At 32.6% G+C, this 16,954-nt stretch overlaps 1 protein-coding gene across 1 annotated transcript; it reads right to left on the reverse strand.

Moving 5' to 3' along the window:
- Positions 1-2: 2 nt before the first annotated feature.
- Positions 3-16,836, reverse strand: LOC124363383 (muscle M-line assembly protein unc-89-like). The gene is made up of 4 exons (XM_046818633.1): positions 16,703-16,836; positions 6,096-6,155; positions 2,913-2,981; positions 3-2,362 (listed from the first exon to the last, which is right to left on the reverse strand). Exons 1-4 carry the CDS (start codon positions 16,833-16,835, stop codon positions 3-5), a joined length of 2,622 nt encoding a protein of 873 aa, XP_046674589.1. The 5' UTR covers position 16,836.
- Between the last annotated feature and the right edge of the window lie 118 nt (positions 16,837-16,954).

Here is a 16,954-nt window from a genome sequence, read left to right on the forward strand (position 1 = left end):
GTTTAGTGGCTAGATTCCACAGGCAGTACATCTGTGCTCGGGTACTGATCTGATGGTATATCTGACATCTGATTTCCTGTGCTTGGTTGTTCAGGCTGAAAACTATCTTTGTCTGGTTGATTATCTGACGGTACATCGTGCATCTCATTTCCAGTACTTGGTTGTTCAGGTTGCACACTATCTTTGTTTGGTTGTTGATCCAATGGTACATCTGGCATTTCATTTCCAGTGGTTGGTTGTTTAGGTTGTACTCCGTCAGTGTTTTGTTGTTGATCTGATGGTACTTGTGGCACCTCATGTTCTTTACTTGGTTGCTTAGGCATAACATTGCCTACGCATGGTTGTTCAGGTTGTATAATGTCTGTGTTTGGTTGTTGATCTGATGGTACTTGTGACATCTCATGTTCTTTACTTGGTTGCTCAGGCATAACATTGCCTACGCATGGTTGTTCAGGTTGTATAATGTCTGTGTTTGGTTGTTGATCTGATGGTACTTGTGGCACCTCATGTACTTTACTTGGTTGCTCAGGCATAACATTGCCTACGCATGGTTGTTCAGGTTGTATAATGTCTGTGTTTGGTTGTTGATCTGATGGTACTTGTGGCACCTCATGTTCTTTACTTGGTTGCTCAGGCATAACATTGCCTACGCATGGTTGTTCAGGTTGTATAATGTCTGTGTTTGGTTGTTGATCTGATGGTACTTGTGGCACCTCATGTTCTTTACTTGGTTGCTCAGGCATAAAATTGCCTGTGCAAGGTTTTTGATCAGGTAAGTTAGCTGGAATTTCAATTTCAGTGCTCGTCAGCTCAGGTTGTACATTGTCTTTAACTGTATACAGACCTGTTGGTACCTCTGACATCACATGCTCTGTGCTTTGATAAACAGGAAATCTCGGTTCTGTAGTTATCTCAGGCTGTTCTTTATGTGTTTCCTCTTGGCTTCCTTTCGGTTCATGACCGGTACTTGAATGGGTAGGGTGTGTTGTAGTAACTGGTACGTCTTGTTCACTATGGGAGTGAGTTGGTTGATTCTGATCTTTGTTGGTTTCTGTTACTGAATTTTCTATTGTTGGTTGCATTGGACTTTGATCGTGTGTAGTTATGTCAAGCACGGTGAACTCTGTTGTATGTTCAGTTTCATGTTCAACTATTATATGTTGAGTAGTTGAATCTAAACTATTTTGATTAACAGTTGTTAGTTTTTCCACTACATTATCTGTACTTTGTTGATCATCATGACATTCTGTTGTTATCTCTGATTCCTTTCCTTTGCATCCTGTTGTATGTTTTGGATATTCAGTAGTAACACAAGGCTTTTGATTGTTTGTACTTTTACAGTCAGGTAATATATAACCAGTACAAGGTGGTGGAAGATCCTGGCCAGTTTGGACCTCTGGAGTTTTGTGGCCAGTACAAGGATTGTGAGGCTGTCTCTCATTGGTGGGTTGAGTGGTCGCTTGTCCATTGAATATCATGTCTGTGTCGTGATTTTTAGATGTGTCTTTTGTTGTATGAGTAATTTCTGTGGTTGGATTAGAAGTAGGATCTTTTGATATTGTATTATCAGCAGTCATACTATCTGTACTATCATCTTTTGGTGTAATTGTAGTAGTTTTTCCTATATCATCAGGCTTTTTGGAACCATGTACTGTTAATGTTGTCTGAACTTTGTCACAATTGCATTCTGATGTTAATTTTGGATTTGCTGTTGTTACTACCGTAGGGTACGGCTCTGCTGTAGGTTTATTTCTTACATCATTTTCTGTAGATTGAGACCCAAAGTCAAAGGTAGGAATTTTTTCAGTTTCTTGTATATAAATTTCAGGACCTTGGGTAAACTGCTGCCAATTTTCGTCTTGGTAGTCGTATTGTTGGTAATCTGGTCCTAAAGTCACTTGTATTTCATGATCGTAATCTAATGGATATTCAAATTGCTGAACATTTTGGTTATCATAATCAGAATACTGATTGAGGGGTATATCAGAATAGTCAATATGTTGTTGGTTTTCAAACTTTTCTTTTTTATCATTTTCGTCTTCTTCTGGAATTGTATTCAGTGAATCGTTTTGATTTGTTGGTACAGTGTTGTTAACAACTGCTAGTTGTTCTACTGTTGTGTTAAAATTATTCGTTTCTATTTGAATTTTATATTTTGGTAATAATTCAATTTTTGGTCTAAGACCCAGTGTGAAAGTATTATGTGATGTAGACTGGTGTATTTCGTCTGCTTGTGTGTTTTTAGGTATTTCTATTGTTGTAATTCCTTCCTTTTTCAATATCTCGTTGTCGTAAGGTGAAAACGTTGTGTCTTCTCTCCTTCTCGCATTTGTGTTTTCTTCTTTGTGAGATTGGAAATCATCTGTAACATTTCATGAATTTCATGTTTGTGAGTAATTAATGACATAAAGTTATAAAACGTGATAGACAAATTTTACATACAATTTCGAAATCAGCACCACCTGAATACAAGATTTCATTTCAATCTTTTATATCAAATTAGATTTTCAGAATGAATACCTAGTTATAGAAAATTACAAAACCATACCTTGACAATTTATAAATATTTAATTTTTAAGTAGAAAAATTTGGTACCGTACCTATATTCCATAGATGCCCATCCACCAATTTCCAACTCATAGAGGATATTTATTTAAAAAAAATTTTTTAGTGTAACAGAGAGGTTAAAAAAATACCTGTTTAATGTACTTGACGGTCATTGAAAGCTGAAAATTGGTGGTGACATTACATTTAAGACTGGTTTTATAAATTTATTTATTATGTTTTTATCTGAGACTTCAATGAAAGAACAAAGACCAAATTAACCTATGCCCATAATTTGATTACTGTTTATATATATATATATATATATATATATATATATATATATATATATATATATATATATTTACCTCCTCTTGCTCCTGTGAGGGCAGCATATGCATCTGACACTCTGTCCTGATTGGGACTGAAGTCAAAGTCTAAAACATACACAAATATTTCACTTTCAAACATTATTTATCAGTTATAAACATAATAATACATCAATAACCCCTGTGAAGCCGTCAGATGAATTAGGTATATTTGTGACAACTGTATTAATAATTTATATTTCATGAAATTAGAACTACTTGTAATCAATCTCTGCCGTGGGACAGATGACAGTCCAGCACTGCGGTACACTCTTTGTTCAAGATAACGTTGTTTACTGTACACAAAATCGGTTCGGTTGAACGAAAAGGTAAACAAAAACCTTTAATCTGCACTCTATTTTAAAAATTTGTTTACCACCTTAAAAAAGAAAAAAAACTAAAATTTCACGTAATTTCAAAGTAATTTGCATAGCTTCAGGGAAATGGCTATATTTTTAAACTACAAATCGTATTCTCTACTTTATATATATATATATATATATATATATATATATATTATAGATTATTAAATGAGCTTCCAGTATCAGAATATGTTTTATTTACGTACAAATATATATGGGCAGACCTATTCTTTATAATACCAACATTTGAGAGAAATTAAAACCACGCGTCTTCACGATAAAAAAGCTTAGATATATAAATCTAGCTAATATATTTGTATGACTACACAAAGTACAAAAATTAGCGATAGTCTTAATACCGGAGCAGCTGACGTCAAAGCACAGAACCAGTGGACACGCTGGCATTGCAAGAACAGGCATAAAAACACGAACTTCAGCCGATAACGTAGCTATTTATGTCCGTACTTTAGTTAACCGTCTTCAGTTGTTGCGGACATTTTATCAAAATATTTAACAAAATAAATGTAATAATTCAATTACTGCGTAACTACTGGTGTACCAGAATTTCGCTCTTCTGCCATAATTAGGTTCTGCCAAATTCCAACATCTAAAGTTTGCCACCATAGGGTTAAGACATTGCAGATTATATATATATATATATATATATATATATATATATATATATATATATATATATAAATGCGAATATTTGTTTGTATGTTCCGTTATAACTCTGGAACCAATGCACGAAACATCGTGAAATTTTGTACAGTGATTCTACACGTTCCTGGAAGTAACATAGGCATACATACTAGAGTAAATTTGGTCCAATTTAAATAGTTTATTTAATTAATTTTTTTAATTATAAATCGTTGTTGATGTTAGAGTGTTTTATATTGGATCCCACAGACTGCGCTACGACACATAATACAAAGCGAACTGATACTTAACAGCTGTTAATACTTTCAGCTGAAGTTCATCAAAGAGGCAGAAACATTTGTTTACATTTAAAATTTAAAATTTTTTTATTGTAATGTGCTTGATCAGTAGTGTAATGCAGGTTGCATAGAAGACGTCATTGCCTAATTTTAAATTCAGATTGCACCAATGATCAATAATAATATATAAAAATGAATGTTTGTGTGTTTGTCCTTTATAGACTCAGAAACTATTGGATCACTATGAAAATTTTTATTTATTTGTATTTTTCTATGTAGAAGGTTTATATGCAATGCCCAGTGATGTAACTCACCACCAGGCTGTACTGCAAGATATAAAAGTTATCAAAGCGCCTGCACATTATAGACTGCAATTACGACACAGTTACGTATATTAAATAGCCAAACACTATTTGAAGGCAAAGAAATATACGGGCAAAGCTTAAGAGACGCGTGCGAAGCCGCGGGAAACAGCTAGTATATATATAAAATATAAAATTATATAATCTACCCTAATTAGTAAATAATAAGATAATAAATTAGGATATTAATAAGATAATTAATTATATTAATTTATTTATCTAATTAATTAGATAATTATGATTTTTTTATTCTCTTATTATAAATTATATTTATCTGGGGTCATATATATATATATATATATATATATATATATATATATATATATATATAGGATAAACAGCATTAAGACGCATGAAGAAATAAATCTCTTAAAGGTAACACCAACTAATCTTTCCGTCTATTACGAAGACTTTTCCAAAGATTGTATTTATAAATCAAAATAAAGAAGCGGGCCGGAACTGCTTCTTATTATTCTTACAAGAATGTGCAAACAGGTTTACTTGAGTACGAACTCATTTTATATTTTGGTGTTGAGAAAATGGCAACTTGCATGGTATATCCAAAAATTTATAATTATTAATTGATATATCTAATTAATTTTAAAGTACCTTGCATTGAAACACTCAACCAATAAAGTATTGTGCTAATAATATAGTAAAAGTTCATGAACTTCGTTTTAACTTTATCAAGGAAAATTAATGACATTAACTTTACATTTCTAATCGATCTATAGAATTAAATAACAGCATGGACCATTATCTGAATTAATATTTGTATTGTAAAAATTATTTTAACATTCCGAGTGCAAGTTCAATAGGTGACATCTTCCATTTTTGGTGACACTGCCTTTTTGCTGCTAATTTGTTACTGTTAGTCGTCAGTTGGAAGAAGTAAACAACGCTTAACACATATCTAGCTTTAGCTGTTGTATATTTATTTTAAAACTATATATCAATGAATTTAATAAATTAAGGCTGTGAATTTATTAGCGCCTTCATTACAACATTAAATTTATATAAATGATACGTATACTGTACAATGACAAATGTATAACAATAATTAACACAAACTAAATAATGAAGCTTATAGCCAAAAAGCTAATATATTTTCATTTATTACAAGAAGCTGCCATTTTAACATTCTATATGTATTTTCAATATATCTCTGTACTTAGTTTTAAAAAAATGGAATAAGCTCTTCAATGCAATAACCATAATGAAGGGGCCTTTATTTAATAATATTATCATTGTTTAATTGCTCTAAATGAATGATATGTTCCGTACTGTACATTAAATGTACTAAGCAATAATATTTCAACTAGATATTATTTTACTTTAATAAATACAAAATTTAAAAACATTGATTGCTTTCAAGAGGATAAGGATGTAAGACTGGGATCATTAGTGCAACCATTAATTATACACAGGGTACTACTTATATGTTTATATATTATGTGGAGAAATTCAGCAAGGTAATAATCTGCTGACTGAGTTTTCCTGACGTAAGAAAAGTTTGATTACCTTCTCTTCTGTATAGATCTGCAAAACCAGCACTGAAGTATCCACCATTTACCCTGCTGTCTATAACAGAAAAATAACCCAGTATCAGTAAGTTGTTATCGTTTAGGCTACTCACTAAAAAATGCACACTTTTATACAGTAAACATTTAGCAAGTTACAGGTAGCAAATTAATTAGAATGTGTTAATTTATTAACCATGGATTACGGTCGTGATTGATGTTCACATATAAACACACACACAAATTAATAAGCACGTAATTTTAATAAAGTTAGTAATCAGGGCTAGTCAATAGAATTCGCTGATGATGTTCTGTAATGTGCCGCTAGTCTAGAAGTAGTTCTCAGATTTTGCCGTCAGATTGCGTTGTGATCAGTGTTCAAATAAGAATTCTGTATTATCTTTTCTATGCGTACCCTAGATATTTCTGAAGAATTCATAATCAATGATGCATTTACAGACATTTACTTTGAAAACGAACGTTTGATTTTTCATATAATTACTCTACTCTAATTTTGTGTTGATGAGAAAGTAAACAAAATTCATAACGCGAACATACTCGTCTGAACAATTACTTTCAATGAGTATTGAGAAATTTCATTAATATAATTGCTTGCGCTAATGCTGAATCAGTTTCTATTATTGTCGCGATGGGTACGCCACGGCTAGTGACCATATCCGGTCAAGTTTTTTATGACTAAGTCATGCACATGTTGACCTTGGAAACCCCTGCCACCACATCATCTTCCCTAACGTATTCTCAATTATTTACTTTTTAAACATCTCTATCGAAAGAACATAATCGTCATCCAATTAGAGTGCATTTCTATTCTATCCTAGCATTGTCAATAGGATACGGGTTTAATGTTGTTACTCATGTGAGTTTATAAAGATGACACCACTTTCTGTACAATGTTTCTCTCATTACTCTACTGATCGTGACCGTCGGTGGAAAAGTTTCTTGTTTTGTCATTCTAGCTGAATGATGACGACATTACTATATTTATTTTCACTTCTGCCTGAAAACTACTGCTAGAAAGAGATGTTTAGCTTTACTTTCATTACAAGGAAAGTGCGTAAGTGCCTTAGAATGTTGGAGTTAATTCGTTATAAGATCGACGATTTGCATATTTTAAAAATCTACGTTATTATTTCGAAAGCGGTGGCATCCAGTGAATTCGTATTTTAGTTAAATCTATAAAAATTAATAATGATCTAGGCATTACTGGTTCCATCGATTCATAATAAAATATGGTATTCCGATATTAGCGTTACTTATCAGTCAAGTTTTGAATTTTTGTGACAAAAGACTTAGACAAAGTAAAAAAAAGAAGATTAAAGTATTGGAGGTTTCTCAGCCCAACGCAACACAAGGTTTACTATATTTTGAATAGTTTCGTTAAAACACGATAGGACATGAAACTCAAAATAATTTAGAGCAATTTTTATATCGAATACTTTGAGATGTCTATATTGAATAAATATAAAAAAATAACAATAACGAAAGAAATTTCAGGACGTACTGTTTATCAGCTTTGGATAAATTCAATGGCTTACTAAATATATACTTAATGTATATATTAATAATGCTGCAGTCACAGACCGTAGCAAAGATTATACCAAAGATAGCAAACTTTGAAGTTCTGTACATTGTAACAGCGACATGCGTACATCTATAACCCATCTGTTGTTATTTATCCTCAGCCATATTTATTGCGTGTATTTCATGTGTATACGTTGTATAAAAATTGGCCTGTGTTTAACTTAATTCACTTTTGCTGCTCAAAATTACTTATATTATGATGTGAGAATCCTCCGAACAAGCTCGCCTTGGAGGAATCCTACTTTGTTTGTCTCTTAATATAGAATAGTGTTCTGTTAACCGTAAATTGTTAATATTCTCTGCTAGATGTAATGTGTGGCACACATTGAATTTAACTATCATATGAATTGGTTGTAAATCCTGTTTAAGAGACAAATAAAGTTTTATTTTTTTACGGATAAAGGGTATATTCTCGCCTGAGGCGTTTCAGGCATTTTCTAGACCGAAAGGAGCACCTCGGTAGGAAAAGCCAGGTTTGAGATACTTGAGATATATTTATTGCGTTATATCATATATTTATTTATTGTGTGTCCACACACACACACACACACACACACACACACACACACACACACACACACACACACACACACACACACACACACACACACACACACACACACACACACACACACACACACACACAATATTTAGTCTTGTTTAATAATATTAGCTACAAGTTGTAAATAAGATCGCCTAGAAAAATCAGTGAAAGGACATTCTAGAATTAAATGCTCCAGAGTTTCATTTTGACCCATCGAACACTTTAAACAAAATGAAGTGAAGTACCTTATTTGAAATAGTTTCCTATTTATATTTTCATGTCCAGATCTCAATCTGTTTGCCATAATAATACCGTTTCCATTCCATTTCATGTTTCTAAACCAAGGAACAGTAATATTATAACTGCCAATAACTTGTTTATACCAAATTACTTTATTAGAGACTTGTAATGTTTATTTACATTTTCTTTTATTTAAACTATTTTGGGCTGATCATTTTCTGAATGTGCAGTAAGAGGGAACAAGAACATGACAGAATTATAGATGCAGAGGACTTTCATTACATAATGTTCATTCTATTAACTACCAATCAGTATTTAAAAAATATAAAAAAGATAAGGTAAAAAAGACAAAATATGTAATGTAATTTACCCTGGGTATAGTTTCATACTGGTGAAAAAGTACACGAATCATCTATACCGTAAACACCGTAGTAGTACCATCAAATATTCTAGTCGGTTGCCTTATAATGAATTATTTATAATCACAACTTAATTGTTCTAAATAAATGGATTTATTTAACTTGTTACATAGTTGACCCTAATTAATATACAAAACACAAGGCCGCTACTGGATTTAACTTCATAAAATGTCATTTCCAGTGAGTTACATAACGTGAACCTTTAGTTGCGCAGCCTTTTTGGAGATGAATTTGCCCAGTAACAACGTGACCTTTAAGGAAGATCTTACGAATAAAATGTATTTCATCAGCCTTTAGTAACATAGAGATGCAGCCCACCGGTATATTTCCCAAGTGATACATTATTCCCAGAACAGGCAAACCTGTTAAGTGTTGAGATCCTTGAACCGAGGTCGTTCACACTCACCGACCTCATCATTTGCTTACAGTCTTAATATTGCAAATTTTACGTTGCTAGCGCCATGATTGGAAAGAATTCTCAAAGCAGGGAAATATAAGAATAGGGAAGTAAATAAATTAACGAAGGGCTATGGTAGTACACAATACTGGACCCTTTCGATTCACCCGATTAGTATAAATAGAAATATTGCACTACCCAAGCAACCCCTGCAGCTCTGGGGAACTGCATTATGTGGGTGTGATGTGAGGCTGGAACTCGCGTTCCGAGATGATCGAATTCCTCCAAAAAGACTGTATGTAACCAGAAGATGACTAACGAACCTTATAGGGTCCTCCTTTGAGCAAAGAGTCTCAACGTATGATTATCCCGTGTTCCTTCACAGGCCATACTATCAACACCGTGTTTTATCTTCATCAATCGAAAAGTGAGATCAGAAAACGTACGGTTACACTGTCTGACGCACTGCAACAACATGGAGTCCTGCGGCAGCTTTGAATTTTGTGAACAAACGTTCCTGATTCACACAAGAACTGGCCTGTCTATGGACATCTATACAGTTTATACACTTTTCAAGGATGAATTTCTGATCATAGTCCTGATGCAAAATAGTTTACGTGTGGGCATGAAGAATTTGTGGTCTACACTCAACATGATCATAACCAGTGTTTTGCCTGAATGTCACGTGCACCTAGCATGTTTGAAGTACAGTATTAGATTGGGGAACTCGCTAAACTTGATTTTGGAAACTTTAAAACCGTAACACAGATTCGAGAAAAGCAAAAAAGTACGCAAACTGTTGACCATTTAATAATTATTCGACGATCCGTGGCTCCTGAAGGGCGTAGTCTCTTACTACTACACAAACTCTCCCATCTGGTTACAATCTGTAATTTTTAAACCAACTAAAAGAATACCTAACAGAAGGTTGTTTTACTCGGTTGGGGAGTACGAGCATCTAGCATAAACTGTATTGGATGAATCGTTTGTATTGATTTCCAGCGAACTTCCATCTAGCATAATTCTTGTGACTGCTTCAAAGGGAGTCTTCGTTGTCAAATTTCGCACTATCTTCTGTTTTAAGAAGTCTGAGAACGGCGTGAAAATTAATGGTTACTCCTTAGAGAATTTACACAGTATACATGTAAACAAATTGAAAATTATGGTTAGTTTAATTAAACATGGTTGTGCTGTAATAAAACAATGTTTACACAGAACAGTTGATTACATTTGACAGGCTCTTTCAATTAATATTTCACAACTTTAGAGACCAGTGAAGTGGAGAGAATTTTTAAATAAGTATAGGCCTATATTCATATCAGGGACCGTAAGAATGCCCATATATAATCGGTTGAATAGTTTTTGTGTGGAAGCAAAACAATCAAACAAAAGTACTTTCACAATTATTATAACGTTATTCAAATTAGAATATATTATATTTAAACTATATCACATTATTATATACTTATAAAATTATATACATCTCATCAGTATGACAGGATTTTGGACATTTGTCATCGTTATAGGTTATAAAAGGTATAACACAACCTTTAGAGGATTGGAGGATACAGTATTCCATGTAGCCTGTGCTAGTGTGATGTGCGATTGTGTTTCTGTGCAGTGACAACGCCTGGACTGGACTCCAAGCAGCTTTTGGGTATGTTTGAATCCTTTTCTTTTCCCTTCTTTCTGTTCTTTATTTTTGTATGTATTAATACCTCCCAAACCTGACGAAAAGAATAGATTCCAATCTTCGAAACGTTGTGATATACCTTTTATAACCTATAACGATGGCAAATGTCCGAAATCCTGTTATCCTTTCAACCTCCACCGTCAATAACAAACTTTAAACAAAAAACATTAAGTTTGATGCTCAACTGCTTTCCCGATGTTACCGATTTTAATAAAATTGCAACTGTTAAAGACCGATGTTTTGGTGAACAAAGAAATTAAAACCTGATAAGATGTACAGTGTTTAATCTAAAACTTTACAAACAAACATAACCTTCAAAATGAAAAGAGTTAGGCATCCTTCTTTGTTGTCCCTTAACAATACACTGCCTTCTTGATAAAACTATAAATATAAAACACGTCACTTATTCTAGACGTGTCAAGCTTGCTAATGCAAGTTATGTCTGGAGACAGACTGTGAAGCGGCAACTTGACTCTTCTCCGATGAATCACTTGGAAATCCTAATCAAGTTGAGACATAAAACCAGTAGAAACATCTCACACGCAGTTGCAGTCATTGATTAGCAATCCTTGCTGACGCCATAGGCTCTTGTGTGTGAATGAAGTTATGGATCCATCAATCCAACGCATTACACAATTTATACAGGGCAATTGCGATAAAAGTGCGCATTTATTCAGGATTTATAGAGGATGAGAATACAAACATTTTTGTCCACTACACACGGGGTCGCAAATGTTTCGTTTCCGACAAAATTGAGAATTTGTTAAACACGTAGTGTTTCCTTTGAGATTCGGCCAAAAAAATCAATGGCTCCACGAGGATTGATAAATATTTAAAACAGTAATTTTGAATATCTTAAGTCAACGAAATAATATTTACGATAAGAACGGTATTTTATTGCCTCATAACCAAAATGACTCGCAATATTACATCGCATCGTAATCGTCAATAATTTTATCGAACAAAAATGTTGTTATCATGCTTGGCCATTTTGAAATTTGCTGGGGAACAGAAGATTACGAGATTAAACAAGGAATGCCTGAGATAAATCTAGCCCTTATCAACATAACCGCTCCGTGCCAGCTCTCTATCTAAGAAGATTACAAAACATTCACATAGACAGACGTCATCCATAAACATCGGCCGCACAAAACCATAATGTTTACAAAAACACAAATTTACAATATTCGGATGTTGACTGACTGTTTTTAACGTTATCTCAAGCACGCACTCGACTCTAAGTGATTTTAAATTCTTGTGTTAATTTGCACAAGAAACAGCCAAGCATAAACGTGTCAGCCAGCATATTGAATTAATTAGTTTCCCATGCTGTGTAATCAATGCTGTCAATCTCAAATCGACTAAGACAGAAATAGAAGGGGTTCAATGATGAATCCCTGAGGGACACTTTCATTAAGCAATATTAATTTTGTTTGAAAATAAGTTCAAAATCTTTCGCAAAGATGTCTATCTTCATGGTGGTGCAAATTGTTAAATACCTTTCCTGAATATAAGTAAAACCGAATAAATATTTATTTACCTCTCCACAAGGATATACTCTTTAATTATTATATATAATTTCCTAAAGAGATATTTCATGTACAAAACATATCTTTATTTTCAACCTTTTCCTTAGGCCTGGCTACAAAATTGTTCAATATTATTACTTTTAATGTCTTTATTATATGTATCATGCATTCAGGAAAATTATCTTTATGGGTTTCGATTCTGGAATTGTAAAACAAATAACCATAAATCAAAAATAGTTTGCATCACGTTAGTCATAAATTACGAGATATTCCGCATACAAAATCTATCCAATCTGTAAACAAATGAATGGATATTGCACCTATGTAGTTAACCTTTTCCATCTAAATCGTTCATTGTCATTAAAAGCCTGCCGAAAGAGTGAAAAGAAATGTATGTTTAATAGCTTTGTACAAAACAAAATAATTTTTGATTATAAAATGTTATGGCCACACCGATTTAGATTTTCCACAGTTTTAAAGTGTTTAAGATTAATAATTTTGTAAGTACTCCTATAATATCGTTAGTACATGTATCTCGTCCTGCATAGCCTAATTACTGTAGTTTTTTTTTTTTTTTAAAAGAGAATGTTCCGTTTGTCTTAACGTTTATGTACTATTTTAATAGCCATAGTCTGTATAGCCATCATTTTTATATGCCTCAATATTATTTTATAAATTACATATTTATATGCGTTACTTATCTTTTTTTAATTCTATTATCCTATATATAAATTGTGTTTGCCACTACTATTTCTGCCCTTACAAGGTTTCAAGATGAAGAGCTTGCAATTCTAATAATATGATATATACCATGATATATTAAATTATCAGCAAATTATTAATATATTTATTGATTTTTTTTAACATGAAATCCTTTAAGTAGTCTCCATAACGTATAACGTTGACCAATATTGAAAATTATAAGTGCATTTTTATTTTTAACACTTGCATGCCCCATCTGTGTTATGCATGCAAGGAGAGAAAAAAAATATTTTATTGCATTCCTCATGCCCCATTTGGAGAGTGATATAAACGGTAACTAGTATCGGTTACAGTAATTCTTTTCGAAGTTCTAATTAAGAGTGGAAATTTACTAACATTTAAAACGTAGCTCGTTTATTACGCTGTCCATTGCATCAACTATTAGTCATGCTAATAAGTATCTATTTATTGCTATCTCATTTTATATATTAATTTAAGTGACGCATTGCTGTTTTTAATTTTAAAATTACACATCACAAAGTTATTTTAATCTTCATGAATATTATTATATCCTTAATTTTATAGTAGTGGAATAGTACCCCGTCTCAATGTTTAACATCAAATACAAGACAAGAAATTATCATTTAAATATATTTGAAATGGAAAAATTCGACACATTTGCGTAATTGAAATTATTCTACCATATTTTCTTAGAAGGTTACTCTTCCAGAATCGTGAATTGGCCTTTTCTGTAGCGACGCAAATTAGCAAATGCTAAGTTTGAATTTACCGATCCTATGAGGATTAGTATTGCTGGAGAAAAAATGTAGGGTCTATTTATTTTGTTAACATACAGCTTGTGGTAATGAACTGTGATTAGTAGTCAGTTTTAATTTAAACCATAACACATGTAAGGGTACATACTATTGAGAGTCGACTAAAGAGCGCATGCGGGCCATTTTCCCATCCCTCCCTTATCAAACTGCCATTGGTCCAAACCCCATAGCTCAGTTACTAGTATATAACTGTTGTAAATTATAACTTGTGTATAACTGGAGTACCTATCAAGTTTTCAACTTTAAGGGTAGCCAAAACGGATTGACATATTTTATAAATGAGATTGTTAGTTAAAACGTACAAGAGGTTTTTTAATATGAGAACAATTACTGTTCACCAAATTTCACATAAACATATTAGAGTTTTGTTTTGAAAAGTTATTAGTTCATATTATTTTATGTTTGTTTATAAAATATTAATAAACAACTATAAGAGTTTATACCACATATGTACACACACACACACAGGAATCCATACAAGAAGAACATACAATAAACATGTATAAGTCAATAAATTTTAAAATTAAGATAAACTAGCAACCTATTTTAGAGTTAAAATTAACATAAAACAAATTATCATACATATAAGATAGAAATACATAAACTATTGTAAAATTGAATCATCAGATAAAATAAAGTAATTTCTTTAGATCAAATACCACAGAATACATTAAATATTAATATCAAAAACAAGGATATTGTTATGCAAAGTAAGTTTACAACACCTGGAGTTATAAAGTGAATTTAGATCAGCTGGTGACTTTACAATAATGGAATTTATTCTCTTGAATCATGACTTAATAATGAGACTGAGAAGAATCTTTTTTCATCAAGAAATTTATTAAAAAACACAAAGTTAATCAACATTTGAGTTATTAAATACAGTCATACATTTGATTATTTGTGTTAAATTGGTGAATCTCAATTTTTGTACAAGAACAGAATAGACATTATTTACTAGATGATGACCACTCTTATATTGGATGGCAACCAGAACTCCCAAATCTTCAAGGATCAACATTGCAAGTATTAAATCCACACTAAACCGACAAGGATGATTGGAAGATGAATAAATGTCAATGGAACACACAAAGTAAATTTGGACTTGAACTCAAGTAAGATCTACCCAATTTATGATTCCAAATCTTTCAAAATTCAAACCTAACATGCACCAAAACCTTTTCTATGTTGGATATAATTTTTAATGGGCCTATGGCAGTATCATTCACGAAACCCTGTATCATACACGTGACAAATAAACTCAATAATAATTGTAAATCAGACGTTTATTTATTTATATCAATAGCTAGTTAAGCAAGGGCAAAGAACAAGTTAATAAATAAATAAAGCAAAAAGACAAATTAATAAACAGTTGAAAACTTTCTTGATTAGCTACAGAAAAGTGTAGTCGCAATTTGGCAGTTACATATGTTCAGAATTTCCAAACTGACTTTTTAAATGTCTTGAAGTCAATTTTGAGTCAAGTGAGCAAAATAAAAATATTTTAGCAACTAATATACTTTCACGTGGGTGTTCACACACACGAAAAAACTTCCTACGACGTAATGGCTATAAGAGATAATATTGACTTTCAGCCCTTTTGATGATGAGCTGTCTAATGACGAAGTGTAGACTATATGATTTTTTATATTTATCTATACATAATTGTATGTCTAGGTCTCTCCCTAAATAATTTTCAAAAAGTAACTTCCTACTTTTCATGTGTTGTTTAAAAATACAAATGTACTATCCAGTTTAAATTATTTAGTTACTAAATGGTTTTTATTTTTCTATCTTGACACAAAACTGACTTCAAGATTTGAAAAGTCCGTTTCGGGATTCTGGACATATTTAACCTCTACTTTCGACTACGCTTTTTAGTAGCTAGTCAAGGAAATTTTCAACTGTTCGTGTAAAATTTGATTAAAAGTTTTCAGAGTTGATATTTGTTATAAGATATTTGCTGTGTATTGGCTATAAGAGTTAATATTGAATTTCAGACCTTTGGTTGATAGCCTATCTAATAACTGTCATATTTATCTATACGTAACTTATATGTCTAGGGCTCTCCCTAAATAATTTTTAAAAAGAAAATTATTTATTAAATAATTTTCCCAGCTATTGTTTAAAAATAAAATTTTACTTCCAGTTTATCTTTATTAATAAAATTATGGTTTCGATAATCAGGTACTAGTAAAAAATTCAAATTCTTATGTTTTGCCTTTTGAGTTGTATATACAGGGTGTAAATTAAGTCCTGATACGCTTGAATATGGATTGAGAGATATCGATGTACAACCTTCACCATACTTATTAAAACACTTTCTTTGGATTTTTGAATGATAAAAAAATTTCCCCCTTTTCAAAGGGAGGTACGGGGGGAGGTAACGTTTAATTTTTAAATTGCAACCCCTATCTTGTGACATGTCATTTTAAAGGTATATTTAATAGAAACACAATATACCCAGCCTTATCGGGACTTAATTTACATCCTTCATGTAGTAAATTGGAAAAAAAGTCAAGAACGCTTTTTTCTTTTGTTCAATTGTAAAATAGACACATATAACGGACTTGTAATTTATATCTTCTATGCTTATAAAAGGATTCAGTATAGTAGTGTCTGCATAGTGAATGGATGCTGACTTACTAGACCAGTGTTGGGGCGACGGCGCGGGGGAGGCCAGGGCTAGAGGAAGACACAGCAGCAGTAGGTAGCTTGACAGCATGGCTCTGGACACTACTACTGGACGGCGAGCTAGCAGTAGGTAGCCTGACCGCATGGCTCTGGACACTACTGGACGGCTAGCCAGCGGCAGATCGTACTATATACAGGACTCCAGGACATTGCTACATGCGTGCCTTGTGTCACCGTGCGTCACTGCTCAGCTGGCCTCCGGTC

The sequence above is a fragment of the Homalodisca vitripennis genome, chromosome 5 (genome assembly GCF_021130785.1).
Source record: "Homalodisca vitripennis isolate AUS2020 chromosome 5, UT_GWSS_2.1, whole genome shotgun sequence".
NCBI lineage: Eukaryota > Metazoa > Arthropoda > Insecta > Hemiptera > Cicadellidae > Homalodisca > Homalodisca vitripennis.